Source organism: Nerophis ophidion, linkage group LG28, assembly GCF_033978795.1.
Source record: "Nerophis ophidion isolate RoL-2023_Sa linkage group LG28, RoL_Noph_v1.0, whole genome shotgun sequence".
Taxonomy (NCBI): Eukaryota; Metazoa; Chordata; class Actinopteri; order Syngnathiformes; family Syngnathidae; genus Nerophis; species Nerophis ophidion.
This window is the reverse complement of record NC_084638.1, coordinates 12,962,180-12,976,880: the sequence shown is the minus strand read 5'-3', so window position 1 is coordinate 12,976,880 and position 14,701 is coordinate 12,962,180. Positions and strand designations below refer to the sequence as shown.

At 39.5% G+C, this 14,701-nt stretch overlaps 2 protein-coding genes across 2 annotated transcripts in view; one reads left to right on the top strand and one right to left on the bottom strand.

The window, feature by feature from the left end:
- LOC133545570 (gastrula zinc finger protein XlCGF26.1-like) overlaps positions 1-14,701 on the bottom strand; it is a 384,938-nt gene that overhangs the window by 109,711 nt on the left and 260,526 nt on the right. The gene's annotated exons all lie outside the window — the stretch shown is intronic.
- On the top strand, positions 154-13,142 carry LOC133545579 (zinc finger protein 391-like). The gene is made up of 2 exons (XM_061891303.1): positions 154-665; positions 11,377-13,142. Exons 1-2 carry the CDS (start codon positions 479-481, stop codon positions 12,780-12,782), a joined length of 1,593 nt encoding a protein of 530 aa, XP_061747287.1. The 5' UTR covers positions 154-478; the 3' UTR covers positions 12,783-13,142.

Here is a 14,701-nt window from a genome sequence, read left to right as displayed (position 1 = left end):
CAAACTCCACACAGAAAGATCCCGAGCCTGGATTTGAACCCATAAGCGGTAGAAAATGGATGGATGGATGGATAAAAACACTGGGTTAAGTAAAAGAATACAGAGTAGGGATCCACCTCGGTCCACACTCCATTACAGTAGGTGGCGGTAACGCACACCAGAAGGTTGATTGCCAACCACCATAAAAAAAAAGAAGAAGAAGAAAAAGCACAGGACGCTAATAAGTCAGTCTTATTATTTCTTATCCAGTTTGCAATATTTGCGTCGTATAAAATACATATTTGATTCTTTATTTAAGGACGAAATCGTCTCGATGCGCCAGAAGCATTGTGCTGCTTCTCCTGCTATCTTTGCTTGTTAGTTAGCTTAGCTCGCTAGTTAGCTTAGCTTGTTAGCTGCTAACAGAAGACACAGAAGTTATCAACACATCGCTAAGTAGAGATCAAGTGTGAGAGTAAAGTGTTGTGATTGTGTGAAAATGTCTACATTACAAATGTTGAGAGCGTTGGTGGATCAGCGACTAACTGCTGCCGTTGAAGAAATATTTGTAGTGTTAGAAAGAACGATAGCAGAATACGAGGCGGAACTTTCGAGAACAAAGGAGGAAAACAATCAACTACTGGACGTTCTTTTCACGAAACATCAAGTTGTGTTACACAGAACAGGTTTGTTGTCTTCTTACTCTCACTTGTTTACTAACTTTATATTTGACAAATAACAAGAACATGACATTTGGAATATAAAATATAATCACAATGACCAGTGGTGGAACAAGTCAGAGCTGGACGGAACCCAAATAATAAAAGTAATTCTAACATCATTTTACAACATACACATGCCTCTGTGGGTTAACCACCAACAATCTTTAACCAGGTTTTAAAAAAGTTTGCCAGCCATTTTTGCTGAAATTTTCATTTTCCTGACATGTATTTATTTCCTCACTTTCACCACAGCATCAGCCCATTCACAGGATGTAGAAAAGTTATCAAAGGGGGTCTGAATTTTTTTATTTATTTTTCCTATCATTCACAATCCTTTTGTAAGACAATAATATGTTTTTATTTTGCATGCATTCTGTCGCAAACAAACGTTAGTAAAATCTTAACTATCCTAATTCTAACATTGAACTCAATGGGAGCAACTGTATTTTCCTCACGAAGCCCCCTAAATAAGAATTAGTTGATCAATATAATATATCCAGAAGTTATTTTTTAAATGCTTTCTTTTTAAAACATGCTGTATAAATGCATATTCTCTGGAAATATGTCTTATAATAGCCACAAACTGGAGGATATATTTTTAATTAGGATAACATAATAGTTTAAAGTTTTTATGGAATTTTCCAGGGTGTAACCCACCTTCTGCCCCCCTGTAACCCCAAAAGGGACAAGTGGTAGAAAATGGATGGATGGATAGAAAAAGACACATTATAAAATTATATTTATATCCATTATGTACATTAAAGATAAACTTGAGTTAATGAAACATGTAAAATAAATTGTGTTTTACACCCTCTGTTGTTTAAAAAGAGTACTGTTAGGGCTGGACCATTGTGGCAAAAATAATAATCACCATTATTTTGATTGATATTGTAATCACAATTAATTACACATGTATTCATTAATTTGAAAGCACCAGTATTTATTTTATTACCAAAACTCAACTTTAAATATAGTTTAAAAAACAGATATGAGTTAGTAACAAATAAAGCACAACAAGTACAAAATTAATAAAAATAAATATAAATAACAATGGTAATTTAAAAAAAAAACTATGAAATGTAATTTCATGTTTTGTTTTTAGTTAAATGTTTTTCCTTTTACACAAGTTTTGTTACTACCATTTAAGTGTGTGCTTTTTTGTCAAATAAAAATGTATACAATATTTGTTAATTAAATGCAGAATCTCTCACATTTATTGGTGAAATACATCTTTGGACAATTTTGACCAGTACTTTGGGTCAATGCATCGATAAGTTCATTATGCTTGTGTGAGGTGCTTTTTTGAAACTTGTATTTTGTTTGCGCTGTCAGACCTATTATTGTGAAGGGGGAAGTGTGCTGCTGTTCTCAGCTTGAAGTGTGGAGGCAACTTGAGGCTGCTTAAAAAAAACAGGAGAGAGAGGGACAGAGCCTCTAAAGTTGCGACTGCTGTGCTGTTTGTGCATTAATCCTACATGGATGATGTCGTTCAGGTTAGAGTGTCCGCCCCGAGATCGGTAGGTTGGGAGTTCAAACCCCGGCCGAGTCATACCAAAGACTATTAAAAAAAAAATGGGACCCATTGCCTCCCTGCTTGGCACTCAACATCACGGGTTGGAATTGGGGGTTAATTCAATCAATCAATCAATCAATGTTTACTTATATAGCCCTAAATCACTAGTGTCTCAAAGGGCTGCATTAACCATAAATGATCCCGGGCGCGGCACCGCTGCTGCCCACTGCTCCCCACACAGTGATCAAGGGGATGGGTCAAATGCAGAGGACAAATTTCACCACACCTAGTGTGTGTAACTTTAACTTAACTTAACAACAACACAAGCAGATGAGATATGTTGTGGGTGTATGGATTTTCCGTTCCAGCTTTAGGTTCGTAGTTTAGTCCTATTTCGAATGACCGCCTCAAGGACGGGACGGTTGCGTGTTTCATAGTAATAGTCATTGTGACATGTAGAGGACGAGGAGGTTTATTACCATTGTGGGGGAGTTTTCCGTGTCTACGTACCTTCGACACATCCGTTCACCCACCGGAGTGATGCCGCGCATTCTACGCCGTGTGTTTAAGGAGCCTGCAAAAGACCTGCACACACATGTAACAATCATGTTCAATCAACAATACAGTTTGGTGTAAACCTAAAAACAACAACAATACAACCATAAAGGATAAAGGTTGGCTTTTAAAGGGGAACATTGTCACCAGACTTATGTAAGCGTCAATATATACCTTGATGGTGCAGAAAAAAGACCATCTATTTTTTAAACCGATTTCCGAACTCTAAATGGGTGAATTTTGGCGAATTAAACGCCTTTCTGTTTATCGCTCTGGAGGGGATGACGTCAGAATGTGACGTCGCCGAGGTAATACAGCCGCCATTTTCATTTTCAACCCATTGTAAACATTGGGTCTCAGCTCTATTATTTTCCGTTTTTTTCGACTATTTTTTGGAACCTTGGAGACATCATGCCTCGTCAGTGTGTTGTCGGAGGGTGTAACAACACTAACAGGGAGGGATTCAAGTTGCACCACTGGCCCGAAGATGCGGAAGTGTCTGCCGTCAGACCCCCATTGAATGTACCAAAGTGGCTCCACATTTTACCGGTGATGACAGACATGGCACAGAGATGTATGGATAACCTGCAGATGCATTTGCAATGATAAAGTCAACGAAATCACAAAGGTGAGTTTTCAATCAATCAATCAATCAATGTTTACTTATGTAGCCCTAAATCACTAGTGTCTCAAAGGGCTGCACAAACCACTACGACATCCTCGGTAGGCCCACATAAGGGCAAGGAAAACCCACACCCAGTGGGACGTCGGTGACAATGATGACTATGAGAACCTTGGAGAGGAGGAAAGCAATGGATGTCGAGCGGGTCTAACATGATACTGTGAAAGTTCAATCCATAATGGATCCAACACAGTCGCGAGTCCAGTCCAAAGCGGATCCAACACAGCAGCGGGAGTCCCGTTCACAGCGGAGCCAGCAGGAAAACATCCCAAGCGGAGGCGGATCAGCAGCGCAGAGATGTCCCCAGCCGATACACAGGCGAGCAGTACATGGCCACCGGATCGGACCGGACCCCCCCCCACAAGGGAGAGTGGGACATAGGAGAAAAAGAAAAGAAACAGCAGATCAACTGGTCTAAAAAGGGAGTCTATTTAAAGGCTAGAGTATACAAATGAGTTTTAAGGTGAGACTTAAATTCTTCTACTGAGGTGGCATCTCAAACTTTTACCGGGAGGGCATTCCAGAGTACTGGAGCCCGAAATGAAAACGCTCTATAGCCCGCAGACTTTTTTTGGGCTTTGGGAATCACTAATAAGCCGGAGTCCTTTGAACGCAGATTTCTTGCCGGGACATATGGTACAATACAATCGGCAAGATAGGATGGAGTTAGACCGTGTAGTATTTTATACGTAAGTAGTAAAACCTTAAAGTCACATCTTAAGTGCACAGGAAGCCAGTGCAGGTGAGCCAGTACAGGCGTAATGTGATCAAACTTTCTTGTTCTTGTCAAAAGTCTAGCAGCCGCATTTTGTACCAACTTTAATCTTTTAATGCTAAACATGGGGACCCCCGAAAATAATACGTTACAGTAATCGAGACGAGATGTAACAAACGCATGGATAATGATCTCAGCGTCTTTAGTGGACAGAATGGAGCGAATTTTAGCGATATTACGGAGATGAAAGAAGGCCGTTTTAGTAACGCTTTTAATGTGTGACTCAAAGGAGAGAGTTGGGTAAAAGATAATACCCAGATTCTTTACCGTGTCACCTTGTGTAATTGTTTGGTTGTCAAATGTTAGAGTTGTATCATTAAATAGAGGTCGGTGTCTAGCAGGACCGATAATCAGCATTTCCGTTTTTTTGGCGTTGAGTTGCAAAAAGTTAGCGGACATCCATTGTTTAATTTCATTAAGACACGCCTCCTGCTGACTACAATCCGGCGTGTTGGTCAGCTTTAGGGGCATGTAGAGTTGGGTTTCATCAGCATAACAGTGAAAGCTAATACCGTATTTGCGTATGATGTCACCTAGCGGCAGCATGTAAATGCTGAAGAGTGCAGGGCCAAGGACCGAACCCTGGGGAACTCCACACGTTACCTTAACGTAGTCCGAGGTCACATTGTTATGTTTTGTTGATGTTGACCTATGTGCTAATCAGACATATTTGGTTGCTGTGTGACTGCCAGCTAATCGATGCTAACATGCTACGCTAATCGATGCTAACATGCTATTTACCGGCGGTGCTACAGCAGACATGGCACAAAGATGTATGGATAACCTGCAGATGCATTTGCAACTATATTACGTTTCCTTCCACCAACATTTAATGCGAAAAAAACACTTACCAATCAAAGGATTTAAGTTGCTCCAGTGTCACAAGATGCGAAAGTCCTGATCGTTTGGTCCGCACATTTTACCGGCGATGCTAACGCAGCTATTCGGCCATGCTATGGCTATGAATAGCGTCAATAGCTATTCGCTCAATAGCTTCAGTTTCTTCTTCAATACTTTCATACTCCAACCATTCGTTTCAATACATGCGTAATCTGTTGAATCGCTTAAGCCGCTGAAATCCGAGTCTGAATCCAAGCTAATGTCGCTATATCTTGCTGTGCTATTCGCCATTGTTTGTTTACATTGGCAGCACTGTATGACGTCACAGGGAAATGTATATTGGCATCGCAAATAGCGAAAATCAAGCACTTTAAAGATTTTTTTAGGGATATTCAGAGACCGGTAAAATTTTGAAAAAAACTTCAAAAAACACAACGTGCCACTGGGAACTGATTTTTATTGTTTTTAACCCTTTTGAAATTGTGATAATGTTCCCCTTTAAGCTTAATGCTGACATATGATGGATGACCACATTGACAGGCTAGCAGAAATTAGCTTTGCGATCGTTTTGTACAAAGGTTTAACAAATAAGAGTTTAGTTGAGCAAAACTGACATAAAACAACAGATGCATTTTTACTTACATACATATATACACCAAAGTATGTAGAAACTAAACGTTTTACTACTAGGCCATCATGTTCATCAAACCTTAAAACTCTGATTTAGTATGGGACATTAGTTCCAGGTCCTCTTGTATCGCAAAATTGTGATATTAAATAGTTTCCAGTCACAAAGACCCCAAACGTCCAGATTGTTAACCGCTGATCTGTATTTTTGGATGTTCAGTTGGCCGTCTAGAGGAATTAATTGTCATGACAGCTAACTTTATCTTCTCACATCACACGCTCAACCATCCTTCACTGTAGCAAATACATTACATTTCTTACAATTATTATTATCACTGAAGGACAGTAGAACATGGCTTAACATGTTACACACAAAGGACAGTCAGGCTAATAGCTAAGTTAGCTACTAAACTAGCTTGAAACAAGAATAAATACGTGCTTAGTAATTTTTCCCATTCAAAATAAATTGGCAATTTTTCAAACTTCAACCATTTACACATTTTTCAACCGATTCAAACCATTCCACATTCAACATATTTCACTAATCCTGGACATTCATTCTATTATATTTTGAAGTTCAAAAAAATTCAAGGAATTCCCATTTTTCAAACCCTTTCTTGACCCTTTTTTCTGGCGACAACTCCTTCCACGGGCAGCACGGTGGTAGAGGGGTTAGTGCGTCTGCCTCACAATATGAAGGTCTTGAGTAGTTCTGGGTTCAATCTTTCCGTGTGCAGTTTGCATGTTCTCCTCGTGACTGCGTGGGTTCCCTGCGGGTACTCCGGCTTCCTCCCACTTCCAAAGACATGCACCTGGGGATAGGTTGATTGGCAACACTAAATGGTCCCTAGTGTGTGAATGTGAGTGTGAATGTTGTCTGTCTATCTGTGTTGGCCTTGTGATGAGGTTGCGACTTGTCCAGGGTGTACGACACCTTCCGCCCGATTATTGCTGAAATAGGCACCAGTGCCCCACGTGATCCAAACGGGGATAAGCGGTAGACAATTGATGGAAGGATGGACTCCTGCCCTGCGATGTGGTGGCGACTTGTCCTGGGTGTAGCCCGCCTTCCGCCCGATTGTAGCTGAGATATGCACCAGCGCCCCCCGCGACCCCAAAGGGAATAAGCGGTAGAAAATGGATGGACTCTTACCACATTTTTCAACCGTTCCACTGTCAAATCATTCCTCTTAACTAGGACAAAAAACTGTTGTTTTTCAAACTTGAAAAATTCCCGGTTTTCCCGAAATCCAGGAAATCCATAATAACATTTCTCAATTAAAAATGTTACTACTTCAACATTTCTCGACCATTTTGAAAAAGTCCAACACTCACCGTTCAGAACATTAACAATTTTCCCCAAAAATCTCGCTTTTCCCGAAATTCTGAAATGTTCAATTAAAACTACTTCAACATTTGTGGGCCGACTTGAAAAAGTCCAAAACTCACCATTCAGAACATTCACAATGTTCAGCATTTTCAACAATATTCTCACTTTTCCCCGAAAATTCCCATTGAAATGAATAAAGTCAAAGTTCAACAACTCCCACATTTTTCATCCAATTCAAACCGTTCCAACTTCAAAATATTCAGCCTGTTCGGGAACTGTGTGCTCCCTTTCAACACTTTTTAAAAAACATTCCCACATTTCCTACAATCTCAGCCTTAAAGGCCTACTGAAACCCGACCACGCAGTCTGATAGTTTATATATCAATGATGAAATATTAACATTGCAACACATGCCAATACGGCCTTTTTAGTTTACTAAATTGCAATTTTAAATTTCCCGCAAGTTTCTTGTTGAAAACGTTGCGGAATGATGACGTATACGTGTGACGTCACGGATTGTAAGGAAATATTAGCGCTGCACAACTCACAGCTAAAAGTCGTCTCCGTTCATGGCGTAATTACACAGTATTTTGGACATCTGTGTTCCTGAATCTTTTGCAATTTGTTCATTTAATAATGGAGACTATAAAGAAGAATGCTGTTGGTGGAAAGCGGTGGATTGCAGCTGTCTTTAGCACCGAGACCCAGCCGGTGTTTCTTTATTTGTTGTGGAGCAGAGCGGTCAAGCGAACATGTTTTCTCTACGTCAACCATCATGTTTTTGGATGGGGAAATTGTGATATTTATCTTACCGAAGACATCAGTGAATTATTCGTCGTCCTGCAGCAGCTGTGAGCTTTGCTCCTCGTCTTCTCTCTGAGACACTGTGTGTTCACCGCAGCCATCCGACCTCGAGTTATGTCTTTACAATCTTTAAAAATCTCACTAAAACACTATTAAAACAATAAGCAGATAAGGGATCTTCCAGAATGATCCTAGTAAATGTGTCTAATTACATCTGAAACGCTCACACAGCCGTCGCCCGGAGCTGTGGCTTTTTTTCTTTTTTTTTTTCTAGTCCTTCACTATCAATATCCTAATTCACGAATCTTTCATCCTTGCTCAAATTAATGGGGAAATTGTCGCTTTCTCGGTCCAAATTGCTCTTACTGCTGGTGGCTCCCACTAAAAACTATTTAAAAACAATGTGAATATGTGTGGAGCCCTGCAACTCGTGACGTCACGCGCACATACTTCCGGTAAAGGCAAGGCTTTTCTATCAGCGACCAAAAGTTGCGAACTTTATCGTCAATTTTCTCTACTAAATCCTTTCAGCAAAAATATGGCAATATCGCGAAATGATCAAGTATGACACATAGAATGGACCTGATATTCCCGTTTAATTAAGAAAATATCATTTCAATAGGCGTTTAAAGGGGAACATTATCACCAGACCTATGTAAGCGTCAATATATACCTTGATGGTGCAGAAAAAATTCCATATATTTTTTTAACCGATTTCCGAACTCTAAATGGGTGAATTTTGGCGAATTAAACACCTTTCTGTTTATCGCGCTGGAGGCGATGACGTCAGAATGTGACGTCGCCAAGGTAACACACCCGCCATTTTCATTTTCTACACATTACAAACACCGGGTCTCAGCTCTGTTATTTTCCGTTTTTTGGACTATTTTTTGGAACCTTGGAGACATCATGCCTCGACGGTGTGTTGTCGGAGGGTGTAACAACACTAACAGGGAGGGATTCAAGTTGCACCACTGGCCCGAAGATGCGAAAGTGTCTGCCGCCAGACCCCTATTGAATGTGCTGGAGTGTCTACACATTTTACCGGCGATGCTAAGGCAGACATGGCACAGAGATGTATGGATAACCTGCAGATGCATTTGCAACGATAGTCAACGAAATCACAAAGGTGAGTTTTGTTGATGTTGACTGCCAGCTAATCGAGGCTAACATGCTACGCTAATCGATGCCAACATGCTATTTACCGGCGGTGCTAAAGCAGACATGGTACAGAGATGTATGGATAACCTGTAGATGCATTTGCAACTATATTATGTTTCCTTCCATTCACATTTAATGCGAAAAAAACACTTACCAATCGACGGATTTAAGTTGCTCCAGTGTCAAAAGATGCAAAAGTCCTGATCGTTTGGTCCGCACATTTTACCGGCGATGCTAACGCAGCTTTTCGGCCATGCTATGGCTATGAATAGCGTCAATAGCTATTCCTCAATAGCTTCAGTTTCTTCTTCAATACTTTCATACTCCAACCATCTGTTTCAATATATGCGTAATCTGTTGAATCGCTGAAATCCGAGTTTGGTTCCGAGCTAATGTCACTATATCTTGCTGTGGTATTCCCATTGTTTGTTTACATTGGAAGCACTGTGTGACGTCACAGGGAAATGGATAGTGGTTTTGAAGATAGCGAAAATAAGGCACTTTAAAGCTTTATTTAGGGATATTCCGAGACTGGTAAAATTTTGAAAAAAACTTCAAAAAATACAACATGCCACTGGGAACTGATTTTTATTGTTTTTAACCCTTTTGAAATTGTGATAATGTTCCCCTTTAAGGGACATTTTCCCCTTTCAAAATGAATTATCCATTTTTCAAACTGCCACAACTCCCAGATTTTTAAACCATTCCACCTTCAACACATTCAATTCATCCTGGAAATTCAAACAACCATTTTTCCACATTCAACAAATTTCCAGGAATTTCTTTTTTTTTTCTCACCTTATTTCCAACCTTCTGTATTGCGATGACTCCTTTCACATTTTTCAACCCATTTCAAATGTTCCACTGTCAAAACATTCCTCTGAGTCAGGACAAAAAAAACAAGTTGGTTTAAGAACTTTAAAAATTCCCGTATTTTACAAAGTTCCGTAATACCATTTTTCAATTTAAAAACTTTTACTACTTCGCCATCTCTTGACCGATTCAAACAATTAAATAATGCTATTAATATATATTTTTTTAAATCCTGCTCTTCAGAAAATTCCGAAATTTCCAGGAAGTTCCCATTGAAATGAATGGAACATTTTTCCAAGTTGCACAATTCCCACATTTTTCAACCTATTCAAACCATTCCAACATCAACACATTCCACTCATTCTGGACATTCAAACTAACACTTCCCCAAGTTCCAAACCTAGTTCCGGTTTTCCTGGAAATTCTAACTCTTCAATATACAAACCGTTCCAGCATTCAAACTATTCTTACATTCATACTACATTCTATCAGCATTTCAGTTCAACTGCAGCATTGGACCATTCACACACAATTCCTTCAGGAATTGCTTCATCTAGTTATTATTATTATTATTATCATTATATTTCAATGTAGCTTACCACATTGAATGTGTGGATTGCATGAATGATGCCTTCTCGGTTCTCACTCTAACGCAAATTGAGTGTCTAGAAACGCACTAAATTAATGTAATCCATTATTACTATTATTAATAAAGTTAAAGTACAGTTAAAAGTTGAAGTACCAATGATTGTCACACACATACTAGATGTGGTGAAATTATTCTCTGCATTTGACCCATCACCCTGATCACACCCTGGGAGGTGAGGGGAGCAGTGGTCAGCAGCGGTGCCGCGCCCGGTAATCATTTTTGGTGATTTTACCCCCAATTCCAACCCTTAATGCTGAGTGCCAAGCAAGGAGGTAACGGGTACCATTGTTATAGTCTTTGGTGTGACTCAGCCGGGGTTTGAACTGACGACCTACCGATCTCAGGGCGGACACTCTAACCACTAGGCCACTGAGTAGATAAACAAATTATCTTTTTGAAGGAGTAGTTAGTAGTCTGACTACTTCGTCCCAGTTAACTGCGGTGACACGATCTACATGAAAGCAAACAGATGTCCTCTTTTTTGTCCAACATGTTGACTGTGCTCATGCTTATTTAGAACAGACATGTCTCTAAAGATGAATGTGAAAATCACTGTAATTATAGTCCACCAGCAGGGGGAGCTCATCACTAGTACTACTGTGTGAAGGCCGGCATGTGGTACATTATTTCCTGTGTGTGTATGACTTATTCAGAGAGAGAACAGCACACTTTCACGTATGGTGTCTCCCATTAAGGATTGCAGGAATGAGTTTCAGGATATTTTTGTATGAATAAGGTGGATTGGACGTTGGCCTGGGAAGGCATTCCCCTGAAGGCCTTCTTCATGTGTCATTTGGAAGTTCACTGACTGCTCTGAGGGGAAACTGATGAGATTGTGAGATCATATGTTGGTGCAGGACAATGTCTCATGTGATTGAGCAAAGCTGGACTTTTCTAAAGAATATTTGTTTTCTATTGTCCCGTAGATGTCAAAGAAGAACCTCTACCTAATGAGCTGGAGGAGGAACCACAGTCCCCCAACATACATGAGGACGAAGAGGTACCACATTCCCAACACATTAGAGAGGGAGGAGGGGAGCCACAGCCCCCCGACAAAGAGGAAAAAGAGAAGCCAAAGACCCATAGTGATAAACTGACCCTTCACATTAAAGGGCAAGCGGAGGACCCACTCATCTTACACATCAAGAATGGAGAGGAGGACCCATTGACCCCTCACTTTAAGGAGCAAAAGAACCCGTTGACCTGTAGCATTAAAAAGGAAGAGGACCCACTGACCCCCTACTTTAAAGAGGAAGAGGAAAAACACCGCATCAGTCAGCCTAAATGGTTGGAGGAGTTTCCTGTGACTGGTGTCCCTGGGATGAGTGAAGATTATGAGTTCAAAGGTGAAAGTGAGGAGAAAAGAGAGGCGGAGCCTCCAAATAGCCACTCAATGCAACACAACAGACATGACATGACAACAGAAGCTGATGGAGACCACTGTGGAGGATCACAAGCAGACAAGCTCTTAGCTCCACTATCAGATAGTGAGGACACAACGTCACACTCTCCTGACACTGATGATGAAGACTCTAAAGATGATAAGATATGTCACATTGACAACACTCACTTCACATGTTCTCACTGTGACAAAACCTTTAAATACCATTGGTATCTGAAAGTACACATGAGAACACACACTGGAGAAAAACCTTTTATCTGCTCAGTATGTGACAAAGGCTTTGGACGAAGTCACCATTTGAAAATACACAAGAGAATACACACTGGTGAAAAACCTTTTGTCTGTTCAATATGTAGTAAAGGTTTTACACAAAGTCAGAGTTTGAAAAAACACATGAGTACACACACTGGAGAAAAATCTTTTGTATGTTTGATCTGTAGTAAAGGTTTTGTCAAAAGTTGCAATTTTAAAGTACACATGAGAACACACACTGGTGAAAAACCTTTTTCCTGTTCAACGTGTGGTAAAGGTTTTACAGATATTCAGAATTTGAAAAGACACGAGAGAACACACACTGGTGAAAAAAGTTGTTCTTGTTCAATCTGTGGCTTATCTCTTACAAGGAAGGAACATTTGAAAGTACACATGAGAACACATACTGGTGAAAAACCTTTTTCTTGTTCAATCTGTGGTAATAGTTTTACAGAAAGTCAGAGTTTGAAAAGACACAAGAGAACACACACTGGTGAAAAATCACATTCCTGTTCAATCTGCAACAAAAGCTTTTGTGAACGATCAAACCTTGTAAGACACATGAGAACACACCCAGGAGAGAAAGTGTTGAGTTGCAGTGTGTGTGGTGAAAGATTCTCTTATAAGTACCAGTGTAAGAAACACAAGTGTGCTGGTGAGAACAGCAGCAGCAAATGAAACTGCAGGATTTGAAATTAACTTTCCAGGCGTTAATTTTGACTCTCTAACAACAACAGCACATATAATATGTGTGACATTGTTGTTTGTGTAACAATCTGTTTAATATGCTTCTATATATATTATTACTTTTTTCGGTCAAGTACGTGCATTAGTATGCAATCAAATAAATGTTAGTAGTCAATTGCGTCTTTTAAAAAAAAATGAACTCCTTTGTGTTGGGAAGAATGGAAGCTTTCGAGTTATGACATTTTTTTGTTTCACAGAAAATACAGTAGACAAGATATAGTAAATAATGGAAAAACGGAAAATGCTGTAATTAGAATATTTTGAACGTAAGCCTTTATATATATATATATATATATATATATATATATATATATATATATATATATATATATATATATATATATACAGGTATATATATATATATTGTTTTGTATGTTTTTCTATTTGCAGGTTGTACTTAATGATGTCTTCAAATAATAAAATACTTTTATCACTCAATAAGTGCATCAACGACCAAATGCCTTTTTCAAACCATTGCTGTACAAAGATGGATTTGTTCATCATTTTAATATAACAAGAATTCTATAATGGAGTATTGTGTGTGATGAAAAAATAATTGTAACTAATTGTAAATTAGTTTCCAGTACAACAACACTTGCTGGTAGGGATGTGAACCGTTCACTTTTCAACCAATAAGGCACAGATTCTGGTACCCCGAAATCGGTACCTTTTCTCAACGTTCCCACTTTTAGGTGCTTTTGTGTGTGGTAATAATATTGTTTGTGATAATAAATCACAATTTTTATTGCAACATTTAAAATGATACTGTAATGACAACTGTTGTCCTTTTGTTAGATCTTATTTAATTATTATCATTTACAAGAAAGTTTATTTATAGTTCGAGTCCAATACACTCGATGACAGTTGTTAAAGCCAAATACTCTTTTTGTCCGTCAAATTCATGACGTCACTAAAGGGCTTGGCTCAAGGCCACGTGCCAGTCTACTTAGGTAGGAGCTGAGATGCTCAGGTGTTGCTGAGTGGGGGCGCAACAGTTTTTTTACTGTGCCAGGCTAGTATTTTTTTGCTGCAGTGTATTTTCCGTTTTTGTTACAAAGTGAGTTTTATAACGTGACTTTGTGTTAATAAATATTTTTGTTAAACATTATCACAATTAGGGCTTCACGGTGGCCGAGGGGTTAGTGCGTCTGCCTCACAATACAAAGTTCCTGCAGTCCTGGGTTCAAATCCAGGCTCGGGATCTTTCTTTGTGGAGTTTGCATGTTCTCCCCATGAATGTGTGGGTTCCCTCCGGCTACTCCGGCTTCCTCCCACTTCCAAAGACATGCACCTGGGGATAGGTTGATTGGCAACACTAAATTGACCTTAGTGTGTGAATGTGAGTGTGAATGTTGTCTGTCTGTGTTGGCCATGCGATGGGGTGGCGACTTGTCCAGGGTGTACCCTGCCTTCCGCCCGATTGTAACTGAGATAGGCACCAGTGCCCCCCGCGCCCCCAAAAAGGGAATAAGCGGTAGAAAATGGATGGATTATCACAATTAGTGATTGGTTGATGAGGTTTCATGTATCGTTTCGACACATTGCAAAACTGTATTGATACTGTGTCAATACTGTTTCACTAAATACTGACATCTGCTGGACATTAAAAATCCCTACAGGCAGCCTATGGACCGACTCAACTGACACTGATTTTAGAATAGAATAGAATAGAATAGAATGGACTAGAATAGAAAGTACTTTATTGATCCCTGGGAGAAATTCAGCACCACAGTTCGCTCACAATAGACAATAATTATGATATATAATATAACATATATTATATTTATAATATATGAATAGTATAAATATATTCTACATTTAAGTGCAGTCAAGAAGGAACATATGCATTA

What these genes read in the sequence shown, in the direction of transcription:
- LOC133545579 (XM_061891303.1), top strand. Translation starts at nt 479, where the DNA reads ATGTCTACATTACAAATGTTGAGAGCGTTGGTGGATCAGCGACTAACT. An exon ending in AGTTGTGTTACACAGAACAG is followed by an intron (nt 666 to 11,376) that starts GTTTGTTGTCTT and finishes ATTGTCCCGTAG; the next exon opens with ATGTCAAAGAAGAACCTCTA.